Raw genomic sequence first — 25,888 nt, 5'->3', positions numbered from 1 at the left:
TATAAAGCTCTGTTTTCCTTGGAGCAGATAGCAATTAGTCTATGAAATTCTAAGATTAGGGCCTCGTCTCCTTAGATCAATAGGTAAAGAAGTTAAACTTGAAGCTTTAACAATTATCTAAAAACCCACAAAGGGTGTTTAAATTTACACTAGCATGCTAGTAAATCTTGGATCTAGTTAGCAGAAAATGAATGAAATTATACCCAATTTAGGCCTTCAGGATTCTCAAAGCTTAAATTCAAGTAAGATATTCTAAAGAGATCCATACCTAGACACAATATAATCAGACTGTTGAAAGGTAAAGACAATCAGAATCTTAAAAGCAGCAGGAGAGATACCACTTCACACCTGTTAGGATGGATGTAATAAAAAACAAACAAACAAAAACAAACAGAAAATAAGTGGCGTTGATGTAGAGACATTTGAAGCTTCATGCATTTCTGGTGGGATTTAAAATGTTGCAGCACTTCTGGAAAACAGTTTGGCAGTGTCTCAAACAGTTAAACATAGGATTAATATATGACCCAGAAATTCGACTCCTATTTTTGGAAGCTAAGTTAAACTATCCTGTAAAAATATCTGAGCCTCCTTTTGGGAGAAGTAGTTGACATTTTACTGCTTGTTTATTTCATAGTTTAGGCCTCTTATTTTATTTATTTATTTATTTATTTATTTACTTATTTATTTCATGAGTCAAGTTATTGTTTTCTTTTCTAGAAACATTCAATGGTGACAACGTTTTCAAATTCACTGTCATATAGTTATTCACTTTCTTTTAATCTGTGCCGGGCCTGCATTTCTGTCTTGTTTCTATTTCTAATCTACACTAATAAAAGAGAAACATGCAAATTGACCGTACCTCTGCTACACCCATAAGCCATGCCCATGAGCCAATCAGGAGTGAGTATACAAATTAACCCAACCAAGATGGAGGCGGCCATGAAGCTGTCTCAAGCAGGAGGCTTGGGTTGCCCCGGCGATGGAGGAAGCCAAGATTCCTGCCCGCCCTGGCCTCCGCTCAAGGCTACAAAGTTTCAATTATAAAAGATAAATAAATCCCAGATATTTGCTTCCAGCCGGCCCTGGTCTCTGCTCAAGGAGGCGCTGAAAAAAGAAAAGAAGAGAAAAAAAGGAGGGGCTGGGAGCTGGAGTCGCCAAGGGGTGATCAGGCCAGGATGGGATGGCAGTTGTGGTGATCAGGCTGGTGGGGGGGTGGGGCTGTTGGGGGTAAGCAGACCAGCAGGGGGGCCAGTTGGAGGTGATCAGGACAGCGGGGGAGGGCAGTTTGGAGTGAGCAGGCCAGCAGGGGGGCCAGTTGGAGGTGATCAGGACAGCGGGGGAGGGCAGTTTGGAGTGAGCAGGCCATCAGGGGGGCAGTTGGGGGTGAGGAGGCCTGCACGGGGAGCAGTTGGGGGTGATCAGGCTGGCAGGGGTGGCAGTTGGGGGCAAGCAGGCCCACAGGCAGAGTGGTTAGGGGCAATCAGGCAGGCAGGCAGGCAGGCAGGCAGGTGAGTGGCTGGAGCCAGCAGTCCTGGATTGTGAGAGGGATGTCCGACTGTCAGTTTAGGCCCAATCCCTGTAAACCAGCAGTAGGACATCCTTTGAGGGGTCCCTGATTGGAGAGGGTGCAGGCCAGGCTGAGGAACACCCCCCCACCTCCCGCACGAATTTCGTGCACTGGACCACTAGTTAAGCTATAACCACCAATTATCCTGGTAACTTCTATCTCTAAAATTTAACTTCTATCTCTACTTGTACTTTCTCTCTCTACAAATTTACCTATTTAGATATTTTATATATGTGGAATCATACAATATTTGTCTTTTTGTGTCTAGTTATTTTCAAAGTATTGGAAAGTCTTCCATAAGAGAAAAGAACTTGTACATTTTTCAACTTTTTTTATGGTACCAGGAAATTTTAAGAGTAAATCAGCAAGGAAAACTAGAGAAACAAACTTCCTCATGTTTATAAAGTATTACCTACCTTAAAAATATTCTTAATGGTGAACCATTACATATATGCCTTTTAAAATAAAATACAGTTTAATGAGGTTAACTATCACCTATTCTAGTAAAGATTATATAAGATATCCAAGGCAGTTAAGATAAAAGAAAATTTTAAAAGGTTTAAAAGCATGTTTTAAAATATTATTTACAGAAGACATGCTTGTTATATAGAAAAATAAAGATACTTTACAAAGATTTTTAAATAATAGGTAAGACTTATCAAGTTGCCTAAATATGAGATCATTAAGCAAAAATAAATTTCATTTCGACATACCAACAGTTGAAAATATAAAGATATATATAATTTAAACAACAGCAAGAAAGGATTTCAGCATATGCATAAAAAAAGAGTTAAGCCCATTTGTGTTGGTTCAGGGACAGATAAACTGATCAAGAGAATAGAATCTAGAGCCCCCAAACCAACACCCCCTTGTATAGAATCGTTATATATGTCAGAGTTTGACATGCAGATCACTGGGGAAAGGAGGACTATTTATTCAGTTAAACTACAGAGACAATTTCTTGTTCATATTGCAGTTAAAGAAAAATTGAAAGTGATGCTGTGCTTGCTTTCTGTTATTGCATAACAAATTACCCCAAATTAGCAGCATGAAACAAAATACATTTGTTATCTTACAGTTTCCATGGGAAAGGACTTCAGGCACAAGTTAGCTGAATCCTCTTATTAAGGTCTCACCAGAATAAAATCAAGGTGTTGCTTAGGGCTGCAATCTCATTTGAGACTGTGATACCAAGCTCACTGATTGTTGGAAGAATTTAGTTACTGGGGTTTACGATTGAGGTTCTCAATTTATAAAGGCCACCCACTATTCCTGCTACCTGGACCTCTTCACAGCACCAATGTGTTCTTGAAAGGCAAATAGGAAAGAATCTCTTCTGATTTATTTTATCCCTCACTTCTAGACCTTCTTTAAAGAACTTCCCTGAACTGGGTCAAGCCCACCCAGGATAATCTCCCTTTTGATAAACTTGAAGTCAACTGAATAAAAACCTTAATTATATCTGTAAGTCTATAATATCCCTTATGTTATCCATATAATGTAACCAATTATGGGATTAATTCTCCATCATATTAATAGGTTTTGCCTACATTCAAGGGGCAGTAATTATACAGGCCATCTAGATGGTTTGGGGGAATCTTAGAGAGTCATAATTCTGCTCACTATAGATACCTACTTTATCCTTTCTATAAAAGTCAGTTCCCAAAGATTAAAGTTTTGCAGGAAATATCTTTATGACCTTGGCTATAAGCCAATGCAAAAGTGCTCCTTATAGGTTAATAAGTCCAACTTCATTAAGATTATTTCTTCTAGACTTAAATATTTAATACAGAAAGTGAAAAATCAGATTATAAACTTAAAGAACATATTGCAACACACATAACATGTAATGTATTAGTATCCAGAATATATAAAGCTGATCTTCTCAACAGGTAAGCCAGGCTCAATGATATATTATGAATGATGCATTATGAATGAGTTACAGATAGAACTAAAATATTGATCTTAGCTCTCAATATCTTAAGAAAAAAAACACTTCCATTGTAAGCAGCCTCATCAGCTCCACCTAATTGTGTCTATTCTTTCCTTATGTGTGCTATAATGGAAAACTGTGGGGAATCACTGATATAAAGGATTATTGCAATCAATAACAAGCAAACAAGCTGTCCAAGTGAAAATTAGCCAAAATACAAATAATCATGTCACAGAAAAGGAAGTAAATGACATATACATGAAAAAACATGCAACTTAATAATTAATGAAGAAAATGCAAAACAAATATCATTTTTATATACTCTAAATGGGTAGAAATAATGAAATCTAATGTAAACATGTTGTGAGCATTTAAATTAGTAAAATAATTTTGGAAAATCATATGGCACAATGTTATAAAATTGAATTTTTCCTTTATTATCCAGATATTGCACTCCTAAGTATATAACTTAGAGATATACTTATATTTTTGAACCAGATGTTTAATATTGCTCATAACCATGTTGCTTATAATAGCAAAAAGTAGAAACAACCTAAATCTCTATTGACAGGCAGTTATTAAATGAGAGTATTTATATTTAACTCAGGTAAATTGGGAAACATTTTTTTTAATTGCAGTCATATAAAATGTATAATTCAAGATATTTTGTATCACTCTGTATTAAACTTGACAACAATTTCTTTAGTCAATGCAAATATAAAATACTTTTTTAAAGAGTTATAATCACAATTTGTTATATAGCTTTGAAAAGCCAGGTTATGACATCTGTTTTTAGAATTTCTTTTTATGATACCAAAGTTATAAATAGTTATAATAAGTATTAAATATATGCCTTTTTAATTTATTTTCTAGTAATATTGGCAATCTAAAGCATTCATTTTCTTTATGTGGTGATGAGTTAGATTTTACTATAAATTAATTTTTCATCAAGGACTTATTGAATATAGGATAGTATTTATGTAATTTCTTACAGTATTGATTCTTAATTACATTATTCTTAATATTATATTAGGTTCCTAACTTAAGAATTACAATTTAGTTAAATGTGGGTATTTGCATAGGAGCATAAACAATATGGATGCATGAGTATGCTTTAGTAAAAAAATAATAATTATCATGGATTGATGATGTGTCTTCCAAAGTATTGTGCTTTGTTTTCTAAGCCAAATGTTTTGGGGGTTGCCTCTCTGGTGCAGCTCCCAGGGTCTGGGGTCCCAGATATTGGACACCAAACCCTTGCTCCTCTGGGAGAGATGCCTGTTTGGTGAGATCCCTCCCTATTGTATGTTGCCAAGTCAGGGGTGGGTTCTTTGCAACAGTGTCTCTGCCTCTCCTTCCGTCTGAAATGGTCCTTTTATCTTTTGTTGTGGAGAGCAGCAGTTCATCTAGATTCCACGTTATTTTCAGAGGGAAATGATCCATATTCAGTTGTAAATTTGGTGTGCTTGTGTGAGGAGACGTTCAGGATCTTCATATGCTGCTATCTTGGACTCTGCCCCCGATACTTTTAAATCTGGTGATCTAGATTCAAATTTAGCTGTAACATTTTTTAAGCTATATTATTTAAGCATACTCTGTGTCTTATTGAGTTAGCTTTATAAAAATATCTGCAGATGTATGGAAAACCACTCTCCACCTACGTGAACTTTTTATAAAACCTTCTCTAAGTAGATCTGCATTCACCATTCTTCAAATACTTCATGTAAGAGTATTCTATAAACAGAAGCCATGCCATTTCATTGAAAATTATTGCAGAAAGTACAATGTGCCAAATGAAAATTGTTTGACAATCATAATAATTGAACTTTAGCAATAGTCTGACAGGATCTGCTGCCATAGTATGAAATGTCTGAGGTGCATTTTAAATATTTTCTCCCATTGCTTTCTTTTTGTTTTTATTGCCTACTGCTAAGTATTTGAGATGTTTGTTTCTGTTTATTGCTAGGTTATCCAGATAAACTTCGAAGAATTTGATCTTGAGATCGGCTATGATACTTTGACAATTGGTGATGGGGGTGAAGTTGGAGACCCCAGAACAGTGCTCCAAGTGTAAGTTCTCAGTGTTTTCCTCTTGACTTTGCCTGTCAGGTATTTTTGGAAAATGTCCCTTATTATTCTTTTTCTTTATGTCTCACTACCACCAACAAAAGCATTGTACCTTATTTGTTATCATCAACCTACAGGTAAGTACATTAAATCCCCTTCAGTGGGACTTCATGTACTTAATCCAAACACAACTTCTTAGAATGTGTTTTCATACAGGAGCCCATTGGACATAGACATCTAAAGTGAAATTGTAAAGTGGTTGACTGGGTCTTATATGGAAAACACATTTGCCCTCACATAATTTAAAAACAGACTGAAAAAAAGTATAAAATAGATCCCAGAGACTTAAACTGGTACCAAAGACTGGTCCGTGTTGCTCAATTACTGGCGGCAAACTCATCCCTAGCTGCCAAGAGTTGGAGCTGAGAGTTTGTCAATAGTTTTAAATTTGAAATCTTTAGCAATGAAACTTGAAGTAGTGAACCAGCAATGTACCTCTTATCACAGAACTGAGATAGTTAAAAATAGACCAAATATGGTTCTTAATGGGAGCTAAAAGAATGAAATTATGTTGAAAAAAAAAGGGAAGTATTAAGAACTTATTTATTGCTGGGTCCTTGGGCTGTTAATTCCAATTATCTACCTCTGATGATCCCATGAAGAAATGTTACAGGGAAAGTCTATTGTTTACTTTGCTATGAACTTCAAAAGCTTAGGGTATGCTCTCTCTCAGAATTCCTTTCATAACTCTTGATTTGCAATTCAGGCTTTATCAAATCAATATTTCTAAAAATGTGATATTTTGCATCATAATTACCTGGAACACTTTTTAAAAAGTAGATTTCTGGACCCCGATTCCTGACCTATTAAATCAGTGTTCTGGGATTTGCACCACAAAATATACATGTTTAATCGACTCACCAGGTGATCCTTATGCACATCAACAGTTTGAGAACTACTGGTATAAATATTTATAAATTATTTTCAGCATAAACTACTCCCAGATACAATGTGCTTATCATGTATGTATTTCTTACTGTGTAAATTGATTGAAGGTAAGCTAATTTTATTTCATTCTTTTTTCTCTTATTTTTCCCCATTTTCTTTGATTATTAATTTTACAAGTTCTTCTAGTATTATTATTCCATAATCCTGTAATAAAGCCTAGAATTTACCTTATGTGTACATTATAGGCCCCAGTATTATTCCTTCTTTGTTTTTATAATTCTAGGAAAAAAACTAAAATGAAAACAAAACAAAAATTCTAGCTGTCCTCATGCATACTTGACTTCAACTTTAACCTCTTCCTCTCCCCACAACATGTATTATCATTGATCAACCACAACTTTGTTGTCTATCTCTGAGCTATTATAATTCCATTTTGTGATTCTTAAGATAGAATGTGTAAAAACATCAGCATTTTACATGTTTGGCTGTTGTGCTCAAATTGTTTGTAACTTTACCCCCCTTAAAAAGTCTCAGCATTTTTATCAGAATGGTGAGCCTGGTAGGTATTTTACTACATTGGAGTACTATCTTGTAGAAATAATCTACAGTTTCTCCTAGATTTCCTTGTGAGTTTATACATGATAGCTTAGATTTCATTATGCTGTAATATCATATTAGAAATTTGCAGCCACAGAGCTAATATGATCAGTAGATGTGTTTGTTTATTGTTGTTTGGGAAATACAAGGTTTTAAAGAACTGGATATTACATGCAAGAAAATCTAAATTTATGGTTTCTTTTGTCAAACTGGTCACATAGCAAATAATGGCTGGAACTATCTTCTTGCCCCCTTTAGAGAGGGTACAGGTTCTCCATGGTCACTAATTCTTCTATTGTTTTGTACCTGAGCTTCTAAGAACATTTGCATTTGCCTGCCTGGGCCTGTAGCCATTTATGTATATGACTCCTGATACAAAATTTGGTTTTATCTTTGAATTTATAACAGTATTTTCCAGATGGTCTCACTTTTACTCTGTCAATATTTAGATTGCTAGATTTATAAGAACAGATTATGTCAATACTGGTGTAAGAGAAAAAATATGGCAGGCCAGTAAAACAGCCAGGAAGACTTTACTCAAGACAGTTGCAATAGGAATCAAGACTATTGGAATAGGGTCCCAAGTATTGAACAGAGTCAACACTATTTCAGTAGGAAAGAGAAATTGAACTCAACTCTGCTGAAACCAAAGGTAGGATTGTTTTTGTTGTTGTTGCTATTGTTGTTTAAAAAAAACAAACACCTCACTCAAGGACATGTTTTTCTTTTTTTTTTTTCTTTTCTTTTTTTTTTTTTTTTTTTGAGAGAGAGGAAGGGAAGGAGGGAGAGAAAGAGTTCAGTGGCATTATCAGTTGCTCTAGAAAATTTAAGTTTCAAGTCCTTTGTGAGAACCACTGTTCAGCCCTCCTGAGGTGCTGGCTTCCCTTGGCAAGCATGTATCCCCCTGGACTCCTCTTTCACTTTGATAGGAATATTTGGTTAGCCTGCCAAGTATAAGTTTACAGGGAAAATATAATGCTTGCTTGCAGGAGTTGCTCTCATTTTTAACGAAGTTAGCAATAAAGTTATAGGCCATTTTAATCTAATGTATTGCTGAATCTTAGCAAATAAGTTTGATTCAACTTATGGGAATCTACAAACATTTGCATAATTACTGGATGACATTGGAAACAAGACAACTCTCTTTCTCTGATTCCTTATGCTCTAGTATCCCCAAAATAGACAATATGTGAATTAAGAGAGACATTACCTTACCACCACCTGAGCATTGGCACCTGAAGAGGGAGAGACTTCAGACCCTCCAGACATCATATACAACATAACTAGATAAAATCTTTTATTATCCACTAGAGGCCCAGTGCACGGATTCGTGGAACGGTGGGGTCCCTCAGCCTGGCCTGCACCCTCTCGCAATCTGAGATCCCTTTGGGGATGTCAGAGAGCCGGTTTCGGCCTGATCCCCACAGGCCAGGCTGAGGGACCCCACCTGTGCATGAATCTGTGCACCAGGCCTCTAGTATGCATATAATATCTTTGGTTAATCTCTTCCCACCTTCCCCCGACTCGCTAACCTCTGAGATTCGTCAGTCTGTTCCATGTTTCCATGTCTGTGGTTTCCACTCCTGCATTGAGCGTCTGCCCCCTGGTCATCAGTGCTCATCATAGCTACCGCTTAGGCTTTTACATATATAGGTAGGCAATAATTCTATGAAATCCAAATGCCACCAAGTTTCCAGTGAAGTTGTTTGGGGAATACTGCCTACATATACCTATATGTAGGGAATATCTATACCTAGGGAATATCCTGTAAAGAATTCTGCTAACAAATTGGCCATCTCCTTAATAAGTTTTGAATAACTTCATATAGAGATTTTAAAGACAGAGTCTTCTTCAAAGAGATTTTAAAGACAGAGTCTATCTATCTTTAAAAATCTCTTTTACTTAGATGATTATGATGATGAAATGACATTATTAATCAAGAAATAAGGACTGTGGTATAGGAATTGCTTTGTTAAATTATTCCCACAATTTAGTAAAATTTATTTTACAGCTCTCTCATCAAAAGCATTGCCTTTTCGCAGTTTTCATTCTGCCCTGTGTGAGGCTGCAATGGATTGTTGGCCTGAACAGGCAGAAGTTCATCTTCTCACAAACCAGTTATTGGTTTTCTGTAGGATATGTTATTTCCCCTCAAAGTAGAAAATTTTAAATTTTTCCAATTTTCTTCTGTTTCATGACAGACATTGGATGACTTTTATATACATGTTGCAATTCTCTTGTTACTGTCATTGACTAGGCCAGTGATGGCGAACCTCTGACAAGCGTGTCAGCACTAAATATTTAGTTTTTGGTTTATTAAATACAATTATATATAACAATTATACATTTATGCTATTTATAAATATTGCAAAATAATGTTTTTTCCTCAAAGTGACACACTACCTGAGTTATGCTCAGTTTTTTGGCGAAGTTTGACACCAAGCTCAAAAGGTTGCATATCACTGGACTAGGCTGTTGTGCCAGCTTAGTTCTAGGAATTACATCTTCCAAAGTTTCATGAGAAGTCACTATAGCATACAAAGCTTTAGGCTGACCACTTTCATTCTGAATGCATGATCCATCAGCAAACATCATTATATCGGCATTATGAACAAGAATATCAGACAAATCAGGTAAGGGCCTAGTGCCTTATTCTATTACTGTTGTACAGAAATGCTCATCTATTTGATCAGGATCATGTAAAAGACAAACAGTATATTTGCATCTCCCAAGCACAATGTTGGGATTGAATAATAATTCTTGTTTACAGCTAGTCTGATGGCACACTCACATAGACCTGATCTTAGGCACTTTGTAAGATAGCTGTAACAACACATAGGACATGCAATTAAGTCAAATGACTAAAGGCAAGGGTTTCAATCTTTTTAAAGTATTCTGTGGAGTAGAGTCTTCATTTTCATGACAAAACAAATAGGAAGGCTTTACAAAACTTAGAATCTTCAAAACTGAGACCATAGTCAATTTTAGGTTGCAAGCCTCTTCAAAATCCATAGACTTAACCAGAAGATCTGAGAAATTACCATGCAATCACTCCTTCAGAAGTATCTTCCTCACTGCAAATGCTGGAATCCATTGTCTACAATATCCCTGAGTGTCACCAAAATTGTCTAATTTTTTTTTTTTTTTGCAATAATGCATTTCATTTGCCAAATGGGCTGACTCTTTTGGGGCCTCAACAGCAATAAATGCCCTAAATATTTTACCTCAATTTAGCAATAATGCAATTTATCTCGTGAGGCCTCATGCTCTTGCTAAGGGGGATTGTGGCAAAGAAAAGGCATTGGTTTTGCTTTGCTCTTTAGTTTCTGACTCTACCAGCCAATACTTGTAGATCCTTCTGGTGGGATAGCTTCCCTCTAAGTTTTCCTGTAAATGACTAGAGCAATATAGGAGAGCACTGAAACTCTTGAGCAATACTTTGCCCATAAATATTGGACTTCTTTAAAAGTAAAAGCAAATAAAAATTTAGACTTGTCTATTAGAGAAGCAGGATCCCCAAAAAGGAGATCACAGATAAATTGCAGAAAATGGTATCAAAGTTATAATGTTTCAATGATAGGAACTATAAAGGCATTAATGGACAGTGAATTTATTTAATTCTTCAAGATCTTGACAAAGGTCAGCCTTCTTGATCATATTTACCTTCCTTTTTTACTGAACATTTGGCAGTGTTAGTATCACAGGGTGAGTTTCCTTTTATAATTATTCCTTATTTTTCTAATTTGTTCTGTAACTGGTTTATTCCTTCTAATTGAGCTCTCAACAAAGGGTAGCGTTTGACAACACATGGCCATGGCTTATGCTTTTGATATGCTATATCTGTTGGTTCTACATATTATTATTCCTAGGACCCAACATGATACATTGATTTGTTTCTGCTCAAGGTACTTCTCCAGTGCCCTGTGAGTCTGTCGCTCTCTGCTATACCCCTATTTTTAGTAAGAAAATCAGATGCTTTTATTTCCAGAGCTTTCCACAGATGCTCCATATGGAGTATACAATATGGTAGTCTTAATTACACGAGAGATATCTCCACAATAGGCTTACATGAGAAGCAAGAGAAAGTAAGAAAACATGTTCCTCAGTTACAGGATCTATTCATGTGGGAACTACAGAAGAAGAAAAAACACACACACCACAATTATAACGCTTATTCAAAATACCAACAACCAACCAGATGGAAAGTGAGGGATTTCTGGGGAAATTTCAGAATAAGTAGTGCCAGTATCTACCATAAAAAGCAAAGATATGTTAACTTGAGAGAAAGTTGTTGGAAGTATATTTCACCAGTTCCTACCTCTGAGATTCAGTCAGCTCTAATTTACTTGTTAATTGTGCCCTAGCCTTCTGTACTTTTCTGATCCCCTGTTTCTGCAGTTTCTGCATCATCTGGATCTTTCTCTCCAACCCCTGTCCCAGTGCCCCAGCTTCTTGCAGTAGCGAAGCTTCTTCCATTGCTTCTTTTCTAGATTGGACAGAAGAGATGTTATTTCCTTTAGTGAACAGTTTTAACTGAACAGTAAACACAGCAGTTTTTAACTTCTTCACATTTTTCTGGATTGTCTCAAAACTGAGTAATTGCAGCTAAGATTTGAGTAATAACCTTGTTATCAGGATATTTGGGGTGTCCCCTTCTCCACTGAATGTTGGGGATGGAGTCATTATGATATATTGAGAAAAATAATTTTCTGAGACTCACATGAGAGGATGAGTGATTTTTGTTTGTGTGGCATTGCATCCCTGGGTTTCTAAAGTCTCATTTCCTTTAATTCCGTCCTGAATTCCTGTAACCTGGAACTCAGTAGAGCTAAAAGCTAAGCCAGTGTCCAGTTTCTGTTCCATGTGGCAGCCAGGTCCAGTTCACCATCAGGTTGTGTGTGGTCCACATGGCCATGGGCCATGTGGGCAAATGCAGGGGAGCAGGAGCATGAGAGCCCTATGAGCCTGGAGTCAACCAAGAGAGCAACTCCTTTGCTTAGGGAATTAAGTGTCCCCAATCTTCCCATGCTTGCAGGTGGGACTGACACACAAGTACCTCCCAGACATCACTTTACGGAGCATGCATCTGTTATCTTCCTTGTCCAGTCCCTTCCCCAGCCATCTGCAGGGAATAGACTAGTGGCTCCCTGAGGAGTGTTAAACTGCAGCCTCCTGGCACAGTTGCCCAAATGACATTCCTGTAGTATTTGGCTTTCCCTTTGCTCCTTTTCTGTTATTCACAACTAAGTTAATTACAATGGTATCTGTCGGTCCTTGCCATTCTGCCACTTTGTCCTTAATTTAAACTTGGATAGTCAGCAAGAGATCTGGGTAGGACCAGAGGATGATTTTGATGTGTCCCTGGATCAATGCAAGTAAATTTTGATGGAAATTGCTGATGGAAATAACGGGAGACTCACCTCTTTTGGAATATAACACGGAGTTTCTCCCAGCTCACCTTGAGAGGAAAGGCTATGAGCAGTCTCCTCCGATGGGTCTCCCAAGCCCTTAGGTCTTCTGCAGTTGTGGAGGGTGGTGAATATTTGGCTACTCCTTGATGTGGTGGGTCATGTTCTGGTGCCCAGTGTGCTTGCATCATCAAAGTCGCCAGGTGCAGAATTTCATACAATAGCTTGTGCACATATACAAGCATGGGGGTCTGAATTGAAAACATGCTGTGAAGGACATCTACAAACAGGGAACTAGGGAAAGCTTTCCTATGAGGAATATCAGCTGGCAGCAATGCTGGGTAGCTTCTCAATGGCATTAGCATCACTGGTGAGCAAATAAGAGAAGCTTGTTTTCCTCACATTGTAACAAGAAAAATGTGCACTTATATGGCTCTTTGGCTCACATTATCATGTTGCTGTATTCATCAACATAATACTTATTAAAACATTTGCCTTTTTCCAAGTAACTAGAGAAACTTGTTTGCATCATGTTGTCTTCATATAGGGACAGAGAATTTTATACAAGTTCTTAACTACTCCCTAAACATATTCCTTTGTAATTTCTGCTTTCCTAGACCCATGATGTATAGATGATAAGAGACTCCTGGAAATAGAATCTATAATGAAACATAGAGTGAGCTCAGGGCTAGGATATGAGGAGCACAAGCCTGTATCTTCCAACAAGGCAGGTAACCCATTACCAGCTAAAGAAGTTGTGTCCTGATCCTTCTTTGAAGGGAAACCCATTAACCAATGGAACTGTATATCTGAAAACTCATCACTTTCCTTTCCCCAGGATCTATTTGAAACAAGAAAGGATAAGGAGATATAGGGGGAACAGAGGGAGTAGAAATAGCAAAGAAAGGAAGAAAATGTTTCTATGAAAGAGAAAGTACCTTTAATTCTCACATGGCCTCTCCCATTCTTCTCATTCTCTCCTACCCGCTATTCAAATCATTTTTAACTTTCCTCTTAGAATGATATCCACCCAATAAATACCCATAATTAATTTGCTTAAAATGAGGCCCTCCTAAAGCCCTCACAAACCCTGAAAGAAACAGGAAGACAGGGCGATATCCTCCTGGATGGTCACTTTTCAAAGAGGTGGTTCCACAGCTTCGAAGAAGAACATTCATGACCTGAAAATTGACAAGAGGCTTATTTAGCTTAAAAGATGTCTGCCCCTTTGAAAGAAACAGATACCATTTATAATTTCAAGTTTTCTAAAGAAACTGCTAAACAGAAGGGGGGATTTGTCTTTCCCTTCTAGTGTCAGGAACATTATTACTTTAAAGATTTCTTCTTACCTTTACACCAAAAGTGAGGTGTGAACTAGAATCGTGGCCAATAGGAGAACAAGTTAGTCAGGGAACAATTTGACTATATGTTTAGCTGTTCTTTATGAACTGACAAAATTACCATGCTAGAGGTTTATTTTTTTGTGAAATAGATTGTTGGCATGTTTGATAGAGTGTATCTAATGTACATCATATAGTTTTAAGCTCTCATGCCCATTTCATAATGGATTTATTTTACTTTCTGTCACCTCTCTACCTTGAATCCTCACTCTTGCCCATAAACCTGTTTTCCTATGAAGTTCAAAAGACTGGTACTTACTAACTCACCTATTTGCAAATTAAAAGTTCACATCACAATGTTTAATTGCAAGATGTTTTCAAATGATAGTGTGTTTCTGTGTATGTGTGTGTGTGTGTGTGTGTGTGTGTAGATATATACATACAGATACATATATATATTACAAAGGGGAGTTATGTGTGCGTTTATTTTAAATTTGCTTGGCGAGTAAAAATTAAATATAATCTAATATTTTGTGGTATCTTATAGGATCTTTATATCATACTATTAAGTTTTCCTCACTATCATGGATAATTCCATAATTAAATCATGATATTTAACTGGTTTCTTTGTGATAGATTCCCATAAATTCTGGGACATTGGACACTGGGGACACAGCTATATTGCTCATGCAGTCCACTGATGATATTTTACAGTTTTGATGGCTGACGTGTCATGCAATGGTCATGTCAAGGATATGTTCCTCCATGCTGCCCTCTCCTGGTCTAATTACAGTATAGCCACCATCCAAGAGCTTCCTGCTTAGGGCAGGCACCCTTTTCATGATGAAGGGTAACTTTATGTAAAGTCCTCATGTAATTTTCCAGCAATTCTCTGTTTATAGCAACAAAAGAGGTAGACTCTTAGAGTAATTCCTTCTTTTGAAAAGAAAACACTGTATTTTTAATGTGTGACTTAGAATTCCCGATCACTATGGATATTTTACTCAGCAGTGAATCTATTTTCCCCCTCTTTCTATTCTTGATAGCTGTTTTCCCCCCAAGACCTCATTTACTTATTAATGCTGTCCCCTTTATATGACCTTTGGCTTTGTTTCAAATATGTGACTGCAACAATATGAATGATAAAGAAACATGAAGTAATTTCCCTTGAGAGGGTTATAAAATTAAGCATTACTGAATGATATTAATGCATAGATTTAGTGATGCCATATAAAATTAGCAATATATTTTTAAATAGAAATATTTGCATTAAAACATACATGAAACAGGTAGCCTAACATTGGTATTGCAAAGGGTTATATTATAGTCCTTGACATTTTATTGTTTTGTGCAGTGATTAAATATTTTTATAATATTTCTTTAGAACAGAGTTCTGTGAAACTTGAAAGGTTAAAATGAAGTGCATCCCTGGTGTGTTTATTTTAAGCTGTAAGACTTTTATAGAAGTATACAATTCTCAGAAGGCCTAAAATTTAGTATGTTGTCTCAGGAATATGAAATATCTAACCTAGTTAAACACATAAAATGGTACTTGTTTATAACAAACCTTGATCACTAAATTGTGTTTGTTCTGTTACATCACTGCATAGTGTTGTAAGTTTATCTGACAGTTGCTTTTTTCTAGCGGAGAATATATTGAAAACATGTCTTTCTCATAATTTGCCTGCAGAGGGTGTTTTAATAACCCATTTCTCCCTTCTTTGCCCATCTCTTTTTAGTCTTACTGGAAGCTTTGTGCCAGACTTAATAGTGAGCATGAGTAGCCAAATGTGGCTGCACCTTCAAACAGATGAAAGTGTTGGATCTGTTGGATTCAAGGTTAACTACAAAGGTAATGGTGAATTGCTACTATGGGAAATATGTTATTTTAATACCACCAGAGAATACTTTTAAATTCTAGTTTAATTGCATCTACAAAGTAAGTTTCCCAGAACACAAGCAAGAATATATTTTAAAAAATGCTTTTCTTTTAAAGTCACCTATGTTTATTTCACTTTCCTTTACATGAATTTTTTTTTAATTGTGTCTGTTTTGCATACATCATGTCTCCCCTAGTCTACTATACTATCCCTGTGCTTTAATCACTCTGGACTCTTAGCCCTTCCCAAAACAGACAGTGTAGTTTTATACATGTCACACAGTTTGCCTGGCTATGTATATATTATATATATTTATATATGTAATCTATATATAATTTATATATATATATATTCACATATACAATTTATATATATTTACATATATATATTTTATATATATACATATACTTATATATATGTGTATATATATATGTGTTTGTATATATATATGTGTGTGTGTATTATATAAATATATATATATATAAATATATATAAATTATTAAAAACTTAAGTACCAAGTAAAGGACTTAAAAATTTTGGAATACTTTAAAAAAATTTATTAGTGGTTCTCTCAGATCAAATACATGGTCTTAGTGTTTAGATGATCAACTCCTGTGTAACTGATAGACCACAAATGTGTGAAATTGCTACTGCCCATACCAGTGTTGGTAGTGATATAGATTAATTACATGTGTATAACAAAATATTTTGTTCTACTTCCACTTATAAGAGATAGATGCAAGCATTTTGAAATCATGAATATCTTTGACACATGATGAACCTTGGTTAAAGTTAGAAACAGTGGATATATATACACACAACCTACATATTAGAAATGCTAATTTGGAATTCTGACTGAAGAAATATATAAATGTTAATAAATTCAATTAAAATCCATGCTTTAAAATATGAAAACATATAAAAGAACCCTTCAGAACATTGTCACTTGAATTTATTATTTCTGTTGTGGTAAAAATTATTATTCTTTAGCTTATCAATTAAACAATGGCTGTACAAAAGTCTCTTACTTGCATAACAATAACTTTTAATCAGAGTTTCCTTTTTCAGCATTGGCTTGCCATGCCTTTGTATCCGGACACAGGGAAATGAATGCATGATGTTGTCAGGGAGACAGGACACAGGCATTCTGTGTTTTTAACTTTTGACTAAATTGGTTCTATATTAATTTGAATAGTTCATGAAATCTGTATAAATGTCAATTTAAAAGTAAAAAGGTTACCCTGATTATAATTTAAAATATATGTTTCTTCTATTTAAAAATCTACATCTGTCCCCAGTGAATAAAACAATGTTACAAAATTTAAAGAATGGTCAGCTCATGTTGAAAATACCTACATGATTTCTCTTTTCCCTCCTCTAAGTGACTAATTGAACCTGGCATCATTATATTCCTCTTGGTTTTATTATTTTCTTCACCCTATGAAGGAAACCTACGTTCATTTAAACCTTAGAAACGATATTAATCACTAACGACAGTGCTTCAGCAAAGAGCACAGTTATTACGCTCATGACCAGGTTGGAGCAGCAGAAGAGCATTCTCGGTGTTTACAAAGCTCTTCACTCCACTGCAGTTCAAGAGTTCAAAGTACAAAAATTAGTGTTGCTTTGTTTTCTTTCTGCTCAGTTTTGAGCAAGAATAATTCAGAAAATATTTCCTAAGGATCTGCTTATGTGTCAGCTACAGAATGAGTTGTTGAATATAGAAGGAACATCCAAATATGATCTCTCTCAGCAAGATCATAATATAGAGACAGAAAATAAAAAGCACCTAAGTATTCATACACAAATATCCACAAAGATGAGATATTTGAAACTAACCCTGGAGATTCTTAGTGAATAATGCCCTTATTCTCCCTCCCTTCAATCCATTCTCTTCCAGTCTAACCACCACATCACTAACGGTGATCTCCCAGCAGCAGAGAGGGAATCATATTACTGTGTTTCCATAACTTTCCATTGTCTAGAGTTAAAGTCCAAAACCGCCATAGATCTTATCTTCTAGCTCCCTTCATCCTGTTTTTGTCTTTTTTCCTACAATCCATTTTTATCAAATTATCCATAATTCTCTGAACTCAGCAAGTTGTTTTACACCTGTCCTCTGGACATTCAGTAAATTCTACCTGAATCCCTATTCTAATTTTAATTCAACATCACATTACTCATCCTTGAAGACGAAGTTCAAATATATTTTCTTCTGTGCAGCTTTCCTTAACTCCACCCATCACAAAATAACACTTCTGTGTTTTAAAACATTTTCATATATATCATATTCATCTTTATTTTCCCAATAGCAACTCCCTGATTTGTCATCACAGGTGATTAGTGATTGTTCAATAAAGCTGGACAAATTATTTGACCTGTATAACTTGCTGTAACATAGGGTAAAATATGTCTTCAAAAATTTATTTATCATGATTTTTTTTACACTGAAAATCTTAATTTTACATTCTCCATAATTTTAAAACCTGAGCTCAAAGTTGAAGTGGGGTTCATTTTAAGAAGTTTCAAGTTTTGATATGCAGATAGCTTCAGCAACCTCGCCTACTAAAAATAATTTTCATAATTATCATGCTCCCTGTTAAGTAGTGTGTTGGTTTTAAATGGAACACTTGCTAAAATTGCTTTCCAAATTTGATCTAAAGATTTCTTTTTTGGTCACCTGTAGATTTTGCATGATATAGCATTAGATGTAGCTCTCCTATAAATTAAACATATATTGCAATATATATATATATATGTGTGTGTATGTATATATACATACATATATATACATATATGTGTGTGTATGTATATATTCTCTTCTAAATTAAAAAATTAAACAGTGACTCAATTATGTAATTTATATATTATTTTTCACAATATATTTTAATTCTTAAATTATGCTTTGCTAATTGCCTAAGACAGTGTATTTTAAAAAATTAAATTTAGCCCTAGCGGGTTTGGCTCAGTGGATAGAGCGTCGGCCTGTGGTCTGAAGGGTCCCAGGTTCGATTCTGGTCAAGGACACATTGCCTGGGTTTTGGACTCAGTCCCCAATAGGGGGCATGTAGGAGGCAACCCATCAATGATTCTCTCACATCATTAATGTTTCTATCTTCTTCCTCTCCCTTCCCCTCTGAAATCAATAAAAAGTATTTTTAAAACAATTAAATTTATTGGGGTAACATTATTAATAAAAATATAGGTTTCAAGTGTATAATTTTGATACATCATCTGAATATTACATTATGTGCCCACCACCCAAAGTCAAATCTCTGATACCATATATTTGCCTCCATTTACCCTTTACTACCCTATCACACCCCTTCTGTCTAATAACCACCGTACTGATTCTGTGTCTGTGAGTTTTAATTTGCTTTTCTTGTTTGTTCAGTTGTTGCTTTCAGTTTGTATCACACATATGAGTGAAATCATATGGTTCTTGACTTTTTCTGTCTGGCTTATTTCAGTTAGCATGATATTCTCAAGATCCATCCACGATGTCTCAAATGGTAATATTTCATCTTTTCTTCTGGCTGAGAAATATCCCATTGTATATGTGCACCACATCTTCTTTATCTGATCATCTATTGAAGGACACTTTGTTTTTTTTCTATGTCTTGTTCGCTATGAATAATGCTGAATGAAACAGTATGGAGGTTCCTCAAAAAATTAAGAATCCAGTTACCATATCACCTAGCACCCTTTCTTCTGGGTATATACTCCCCAAAAAACTTGAAAAAATTTATGCACAGATATATGTATCTCTATGTTCATTGCAGCATAAGACAATTCTGTTAGAAACTCAAAGTAGAAAAAGATTAGATCTAGAGCTCTAGTGTCTCATCAGCTATACATATTTGTGTACGCACACACACACAACACTTGATTTCAAATGTTTATACATATTTAGTTCAACATGTTTACTTGATATTCTTTAGGAATATTTAGCAGAGGCATATAAAGAAAAATCTCTAGTTTTTATGGAGCTATGAAAGTGATAATATCTTTTTGAAATCCAACATGTTTTGATTAATTTCCAGTTGTCTAATAGCATACATTTTCAACAATAGTATTAATAGCAAGCACTTATTGAGTAGTTATGTACAATTGTAAGCACGTTTCATCTCATTTAATTGACTACAACAAACCTACCAGGCAAGTAATATTATTATCCCTGTTTTATGGATGAAGTAACTGAGGCAAAGCAAGTTACCTAATTTGTTCAAGATCATATGGCTAGTATGCGGCAAATTACAAATGACTCTGAATTCTATGTTTTTAGACTGTTGCCTTTTAGAAACATTATATTATTTCCATAAATCTTAGCTTGAAGTTAAATTTATTTAGATTTAAATATTAAAACTTCTCACAATTAAAGTACATAGCCATCTGCTTTATGGGATCACCTAAATTTGTGAAATGTGACATTTTCATGAAAAATGATTATTTTTCTTAAATTTTTAGAATCACTTATTTTTATGGTTTAAAGCAGGCGTTTTCAAACTACGGCCTGCGGGCCACATGCAGATGTTTTTGCCGTTTTGTTTTTTTTACTTCAAAATAAGATATGTGCAGTGTGCATAGGAATTTGTTCATAGTTTTTTTTTAAAAACTATAGTCCGGCCCTCCAGCGGTCTGAGGGACAGTGAACTGGCCCCCTGTTTAAAAAGTTTGAGGACCCCTGGTTTAAAGTAAACTAAGAGTACCTTTCTTTTACTAGAATTTAGGGATATGAGTCTTTCTTTTTTCTTTGCTTTGTCACCCCAATAAATTCAATTTTTAAAAGATCAGGTACATAAAAAAGAACTAAGGAATAGAATTTCTGTTATTTGATCAAATGCAAGTCTTTCATAATTAGGACAGATGCCAGAGATAAGATCGATACCAAATATTTGATCATTAAACAATTATTTACAAGTGTTTAACTCAAATATAAGTTCTAATTTAATTATAAAGGTACATTTCTTAAAAATGTATATTTTAATGATGTAGATGTCATTTTTACATATCAACAAATATTTTGGGTGTTTGATTAGAACATTTTGCAGAGTCTGATGATCCTTAAATATTAATTTATGTAGCAAAAATCTTAAATCTTAAATTTTTCCTCACTTTTCTCTATTCTTATGTCTCCTTTCCTCTCTCCTTTCTTCTTTTACCTTTATTTTTATATGAAATAATACTCTACCTATTGCACTTCAACTGCTTTTTATTTATCACTATATCATAATTGTCTTTCACTCAATTCATATAGATAGGGGGCATTCTTCTAAATAAGTATAAAACAGTCCACAAAATGAATACATCATGATTTAAAATGAATTAATAGTCATTTAGATCATTGCCTTTATTAATTTACAATGTTGATATAAATATTCTTGAACAAGAAGTATTCATATACTTTTCTTCTATTATAATGAGAAGCCAATTGTTAAAAAAATAGTATGGACATTTAAATAAATAATGTATCCTGAATAATTATTGCCTAAGTTTTATATTTCCCCTCTCCCAGAAGTGTAAAAATGACATTTTTCCCTACAACCTAAAATAGAATGCTACTAATCTTTTAGATGTTTGCCAAACTGATGTGTTATAAATACAACTAGTGGCCCAGTGCACGAAATATTGGTCATTTATATTTTGTTTCAAAATTTTCTAGGTTATGGATACTATTTTTCAAACATGTTGCTACTTCATATATATTTTGTTTTTAAAGAAAAAACATTTTCTAAAAAATAATGACAATATCTTTTTAGGTGCTCTATTTATAGTATATACTAGAGGCCCAGTGCATGAATTCGTGCACGGGTGGGTTCTGGCCGCCCCCATCCCAGTTGGGGAGGATTAGGGCTGGGCTTGTTGGGAGGAGGAGATAGTGGAAGATTGGCCGGCCTGCCCACCCCAATTGAGGCCCAGTCAGGGCTGGGCTGGCTGGGTCATGGGGCCATGGGCGATTGGCCAGTGGGCCCCGATTGGGTTGGGGGGCCAGTTGGGAACCAATGGCCTGGGGAGGGGCCATGGGTGGTTGGCCGGCCAGCCCTGCCCCTGATTGGAGTGGGGAGGCTGACTGGGGGCGGAGCTGGCTGGGGGGAAGGGCGGTGGACCGATCAGGGTGGTGGGGGCCCCTTGGGGGCGGGGCTTGCCGGGGGGAAGGGCTGCAGGCAGTTGGCCAGCTGGCCCTGCCCCTGATTGGGGTGGGGCTGGCTGGGGGGAGGGGCTTTGGGCTGATCCAGGTGGAGCAGGCTGATCGAGGGCAGGGCCGGCCCAAGGGGAAGGGTTTTGGGGGGTTTGGCCAGCTGCCCCACCATAGATCAGGGTGGGAGAGCTGATCAGGGGTGGGGCCGGCTGGGAAGAGGGGCTGCAGGAGGTTGGCTCTCCAGTTCCCCGCATCCCGATCAGGCCAGTTCACTGGCCATAGTGGGTTTCATAGTGACTGGTTGTTCTGGTCGTTAAGGAGTTCTGGTTGCTGGCTTTTTATATATATAGATTAATTCCAAGGACTAAATTTCTCTCTGTCTCTTTGCCTGCATCTGCTTTTCTGCCTACTCAGCAACCCTTCCTCTTTCTTCTAGTAACTGAATTACTCTAGGCTTTGATGAACCTTATCTCTTCTAATTCTGTACAGCTCTATAGGTTTGGCTGAACTAATCAAAATTTCCTTTGATACAGTTATCAGTCCAGGATGTGGGCCAATTGATATAGATTCTGGGTGAAAGAAATCTGTTTTCTGAGGTTGTAAACCCTAAGGGTCATTTAACTTGGTGCTAAACGAGGTCAACTTTTGTTACCTTGTGTCGCTATCTTGCCAACAGAGACAAGGGATAACCAACAGATGGAAAGAATGAAAACAGTATTGTGGACATAATTGAAACTCTGAAGTGCCCGAGGGGAACACTGTACCTTGGTTTTCCAATTGTATGAGACTATAAACTTTTCCTTTTTTAAGCCACAGCGAGTTCAATTTTTGTCACTTATAACTAAATTGTCATCTCTTTACTGTTTAATTCTTTCAACATAGAAAAAAAAGGAATATCAATATTTATATTATAATTTAATGCTTTCAGAATCATATATATTTCTTTATTTTTAAAAGATGTTAGCATAGAAAAACACTATAGACAGGTCCAATGGAGAATATGTACTCATAGAAAGGAATAATTATATTTGAGTAAGTAATATTTAATACTTTATTTGCTTTATCTCAGGAAAGGAAACAGAAATACTAGAGTTCTATAATTACTTTCTACTAACATTATATTTCCCAGTGGGCAAATTATTTATTAATCTTAGCTTAGCACCAGTTCTAGTCTTGTTTTATTCTCAAATCATATCATGAGATTGATTGAAATGTGTAGCATCAATTTCTTGGTTCTTTCATGATTAACTATGACACTGAAATAATTTTGTGGGGGTAATGGACAAAATGTGTGTAAAATGTTTTGTATTCTGTTTTCTGCCTTAAGATTTCTGTTATGAATAGTTCATAAATAGATCCACATATATATATGGCCTGTGATTTTTAACAAAGGTTCTAAACATTTCAGTGGGGAGGGGATATATTTATTTTTAATAAATAGTACTGAAACAATTGGATAGCTATATGCCTCCTCCCCCCAAAAAATCCCAACAACTCTTACCTTATACAGTATACAAAAATTAATTTAAAATGGAGTGTAGAACTAAATATAAGAGCTAAAATTGTAAAACTTTTGGAACAAAAGCATAGTCATTTTATTTTAAGAAAAGTTTTCCCCCAAAATGTATATGTTGAAACCATAACCCCAATGTGCTGGTATTTGGAGATGGGCTTTAGGGAGGGAATTTAGTTTAAAGGAGGGTAAGACTTCAGGTTGGGATTTGTGATTTTATAAGAAGAGACCACAGAGAGTCTGCCCCCGCTCTTCAACTACTTGCCCTGAAAACAAGCCCTGTGAGTGTACAGAGAAAAGGCAGCAGTCTATAAGCCAGGATACGAGTCCTGGCACCCTGATCTTGGACATCCCAACCTTCTGAACTCTGAGAAAGAAGCATTTATGTGTTTTAAACCACCCAGTAAATTGTATTTTATAATGGCAGTGCAAACCAACTAAGACATTTTAGAAGAAAATAATTGATAAGTTGCGTTTTATCAAAGTAAAAAAAAAAGACGCCTTTGGTCAGCAAAGGACACATTGAAAAATACATAAAAAAGACAAATTATAGACTGAAGGAAATTATTTCAAATATATACATAATAAGAGACTTATATCTAGAAAATGTAAAGAATTTTAAGAGCTCAATAATAGAATAAATCAAATAATCTAATTGAAAATGGATAAAAGAATTGTCCAATCACTTGAAAAATGAAGAGATACAGATGGCCAAAAGGCATATGGAAAAAAATGCTCACCATCATGGTTATTAAGGCAATATAAATGAAACCACAAGGAGATGCCACTATTTTGCCCACTAGAAAGAATGGTGAAGAATAAAAAGTACTTACTACTTGATGAGGAGAAAGCTGAACAACTGGACTTCTCATGCACTGTTGAGAACTGTTTAAGAGTTCCTTAAACATATGCCTACTATAAACATAGACATTTCACTCCGGGATGTTTTCCCAAAAGAAATGAAATTAAATGTCCAAACAATCTTCTAGGGCCAGGGAAACAAAGGAGAAAATAAACAAGGGGAATACATCAAACCGAAAAGCTTCTGCACAACAAATGAAGCCAACAACAAAATGAAAAGGGAACCCACGGTATGGGAGAACATATTCACCAATGATGCATCTGACAAGCTGTTAATTTCCAAAACATCTAAAGTTATACAACTCACCACTGGGAAGACAAACAATCCATCCAATTAAAAAATGGGCAAAGGAACAATATGGACTTTCCCTAAAAAAATTAAAAATTGAATTGCCTTTTGACCTAGCAATCCCACTTCTGGCAATATATGCTAAAAATCCTGAAACAGCAATCAGAAAGAATATATACATCCCTATGTTCATAGCAGCATTATTTACAGTAACCAAGATCTGGAAACAACCCAAGTACTCAACAATAGATGAGTCGGTAAAAAAGCTCTGGTATATTTGCACAATGGAATACTACGAGGCTGTGAAAAAGAAAGAACTCTTTCTTACTCCTAGGGACAGGTTGGATGTACCTAGAAATTATTATGCTAAGTGAACTAAACCAATCATAGAAATACAAATACGTACGATCTCACTTATCTGTGGAATCTAATGAACAAAATAAACTGATAAACAAAATAGGACCAGAGGCATGAAATGGACTGACAGGTCTCACAGGGGAGGAGTGTGGGGAGGACTGGGAGAGATTAACCAAAGAAATTACCCCATGGACATAGACAATAATGTGAACAAGGCAAGGTGGGGGTTGTGAACGGGGGCAAAGTCGGGGGAAATGTATATCTGTAATAGTGTCAATAATAAAGAAAGACTTGTACAAGAATATAATAGCAGGGGTTTTTTTTTAAATCCCCCAACTGTAAACCATCTGAATCCCTATTCATTTGTGAGTATAGAAACAAAATGGAGTATTATGTTTACACAATGGAATACCATTCATCAATAAAAAAGAGAAAAGTATTAACATATGCAACAGCATGGATGAAAGCAAAATCACTAAGCTTGGTGAAAAAGCCAGACGAAAAAAAAGAGTACATCCCTGTATGTGTACTAGTATTTATGTAAATGTCCAGAAAATGCTAACTAGACTTTATAGTAACAGAAGCAGATTATTTGTTTTTTGGGCACTGAGATGTATAGAGATATGAATTATCGAGTGAAACTTTTGTCAGTGATAGATAAGTTAATTATCTTGACTGTGGTGATGTTTTTCACTGGTGTACACATATATTAGAATCTGTCAAACTATATTCTTTAAATATGGGCAGATTATTGTTCAACAAGTATATCTCAAAGAAGCTATAAAAAATTTCCATGTTAACCTTATCAAGTGATGTTTTAAATGAACATTAAGTTGTGTTATTTTTAATGATATTAATTTGAGAGAATATAAAAAGTTTGTGTGCAAAATGTTTTGACAATTTTTGACAAGAACAATATTTCATTCAAAATGCTTTTTAAGTAGAAGATAATATATTCTCAGAATTTATGTTTTAAGAACTAAAGTGGT

At 35.5% G+C, this 25,888-nt stretch overlaps 1 protein-coding gene across 3 annotated transcripts in view; it reads left to right on the top strand.

Moving 5' to 3' along the window:
• CSMD3 (CUB and Sushi multiple domains 3) overlaps window positions 1-25,888 on the top strand; it is a 923,077-nt gene that overhangs the window by 456,054 nt on the left and 441,135 nt on the right. For all 3 annotated transcript variants that reach the window (XM_054708474.1, XM_054708473.1, XM_008143384.3), the window contains 2 exons: window positions 5,467-5,570; window positions 15,600-15,712. In XM_054708474.1, coding sequence (XP_054564449.1) covers window positions 5,467-5,570; window positions 15,600-15,712 — 217 coding nt within the window. The remainder of the gene's footprint in view (window positions 1-5,466; window positions 5,571-15,599; window positions 15,713-25,888) is intronic.

This window comes from Eptesicus fuscus, chromosome 19, assembly GCF_027574615.1.
Source record: "Eptesicus fuscus isolate TK198812 chromosome 19, DD_ASM_mEF_20220401, whole genome shotgun sequence".
Taxonomy (NCBI): domain Eukaryota; kingdom Metazoa; phylum Chordata; class Mammalia; order Chiroptera; family Vespertilionidae; genus Eptesicus; species Eptesicus fuscus.
The sequence above is the reverse complement of the archived record's forward strand: the minus strand, read 5'-3'. Positions and strand labels throughout refer to the sequence as shown.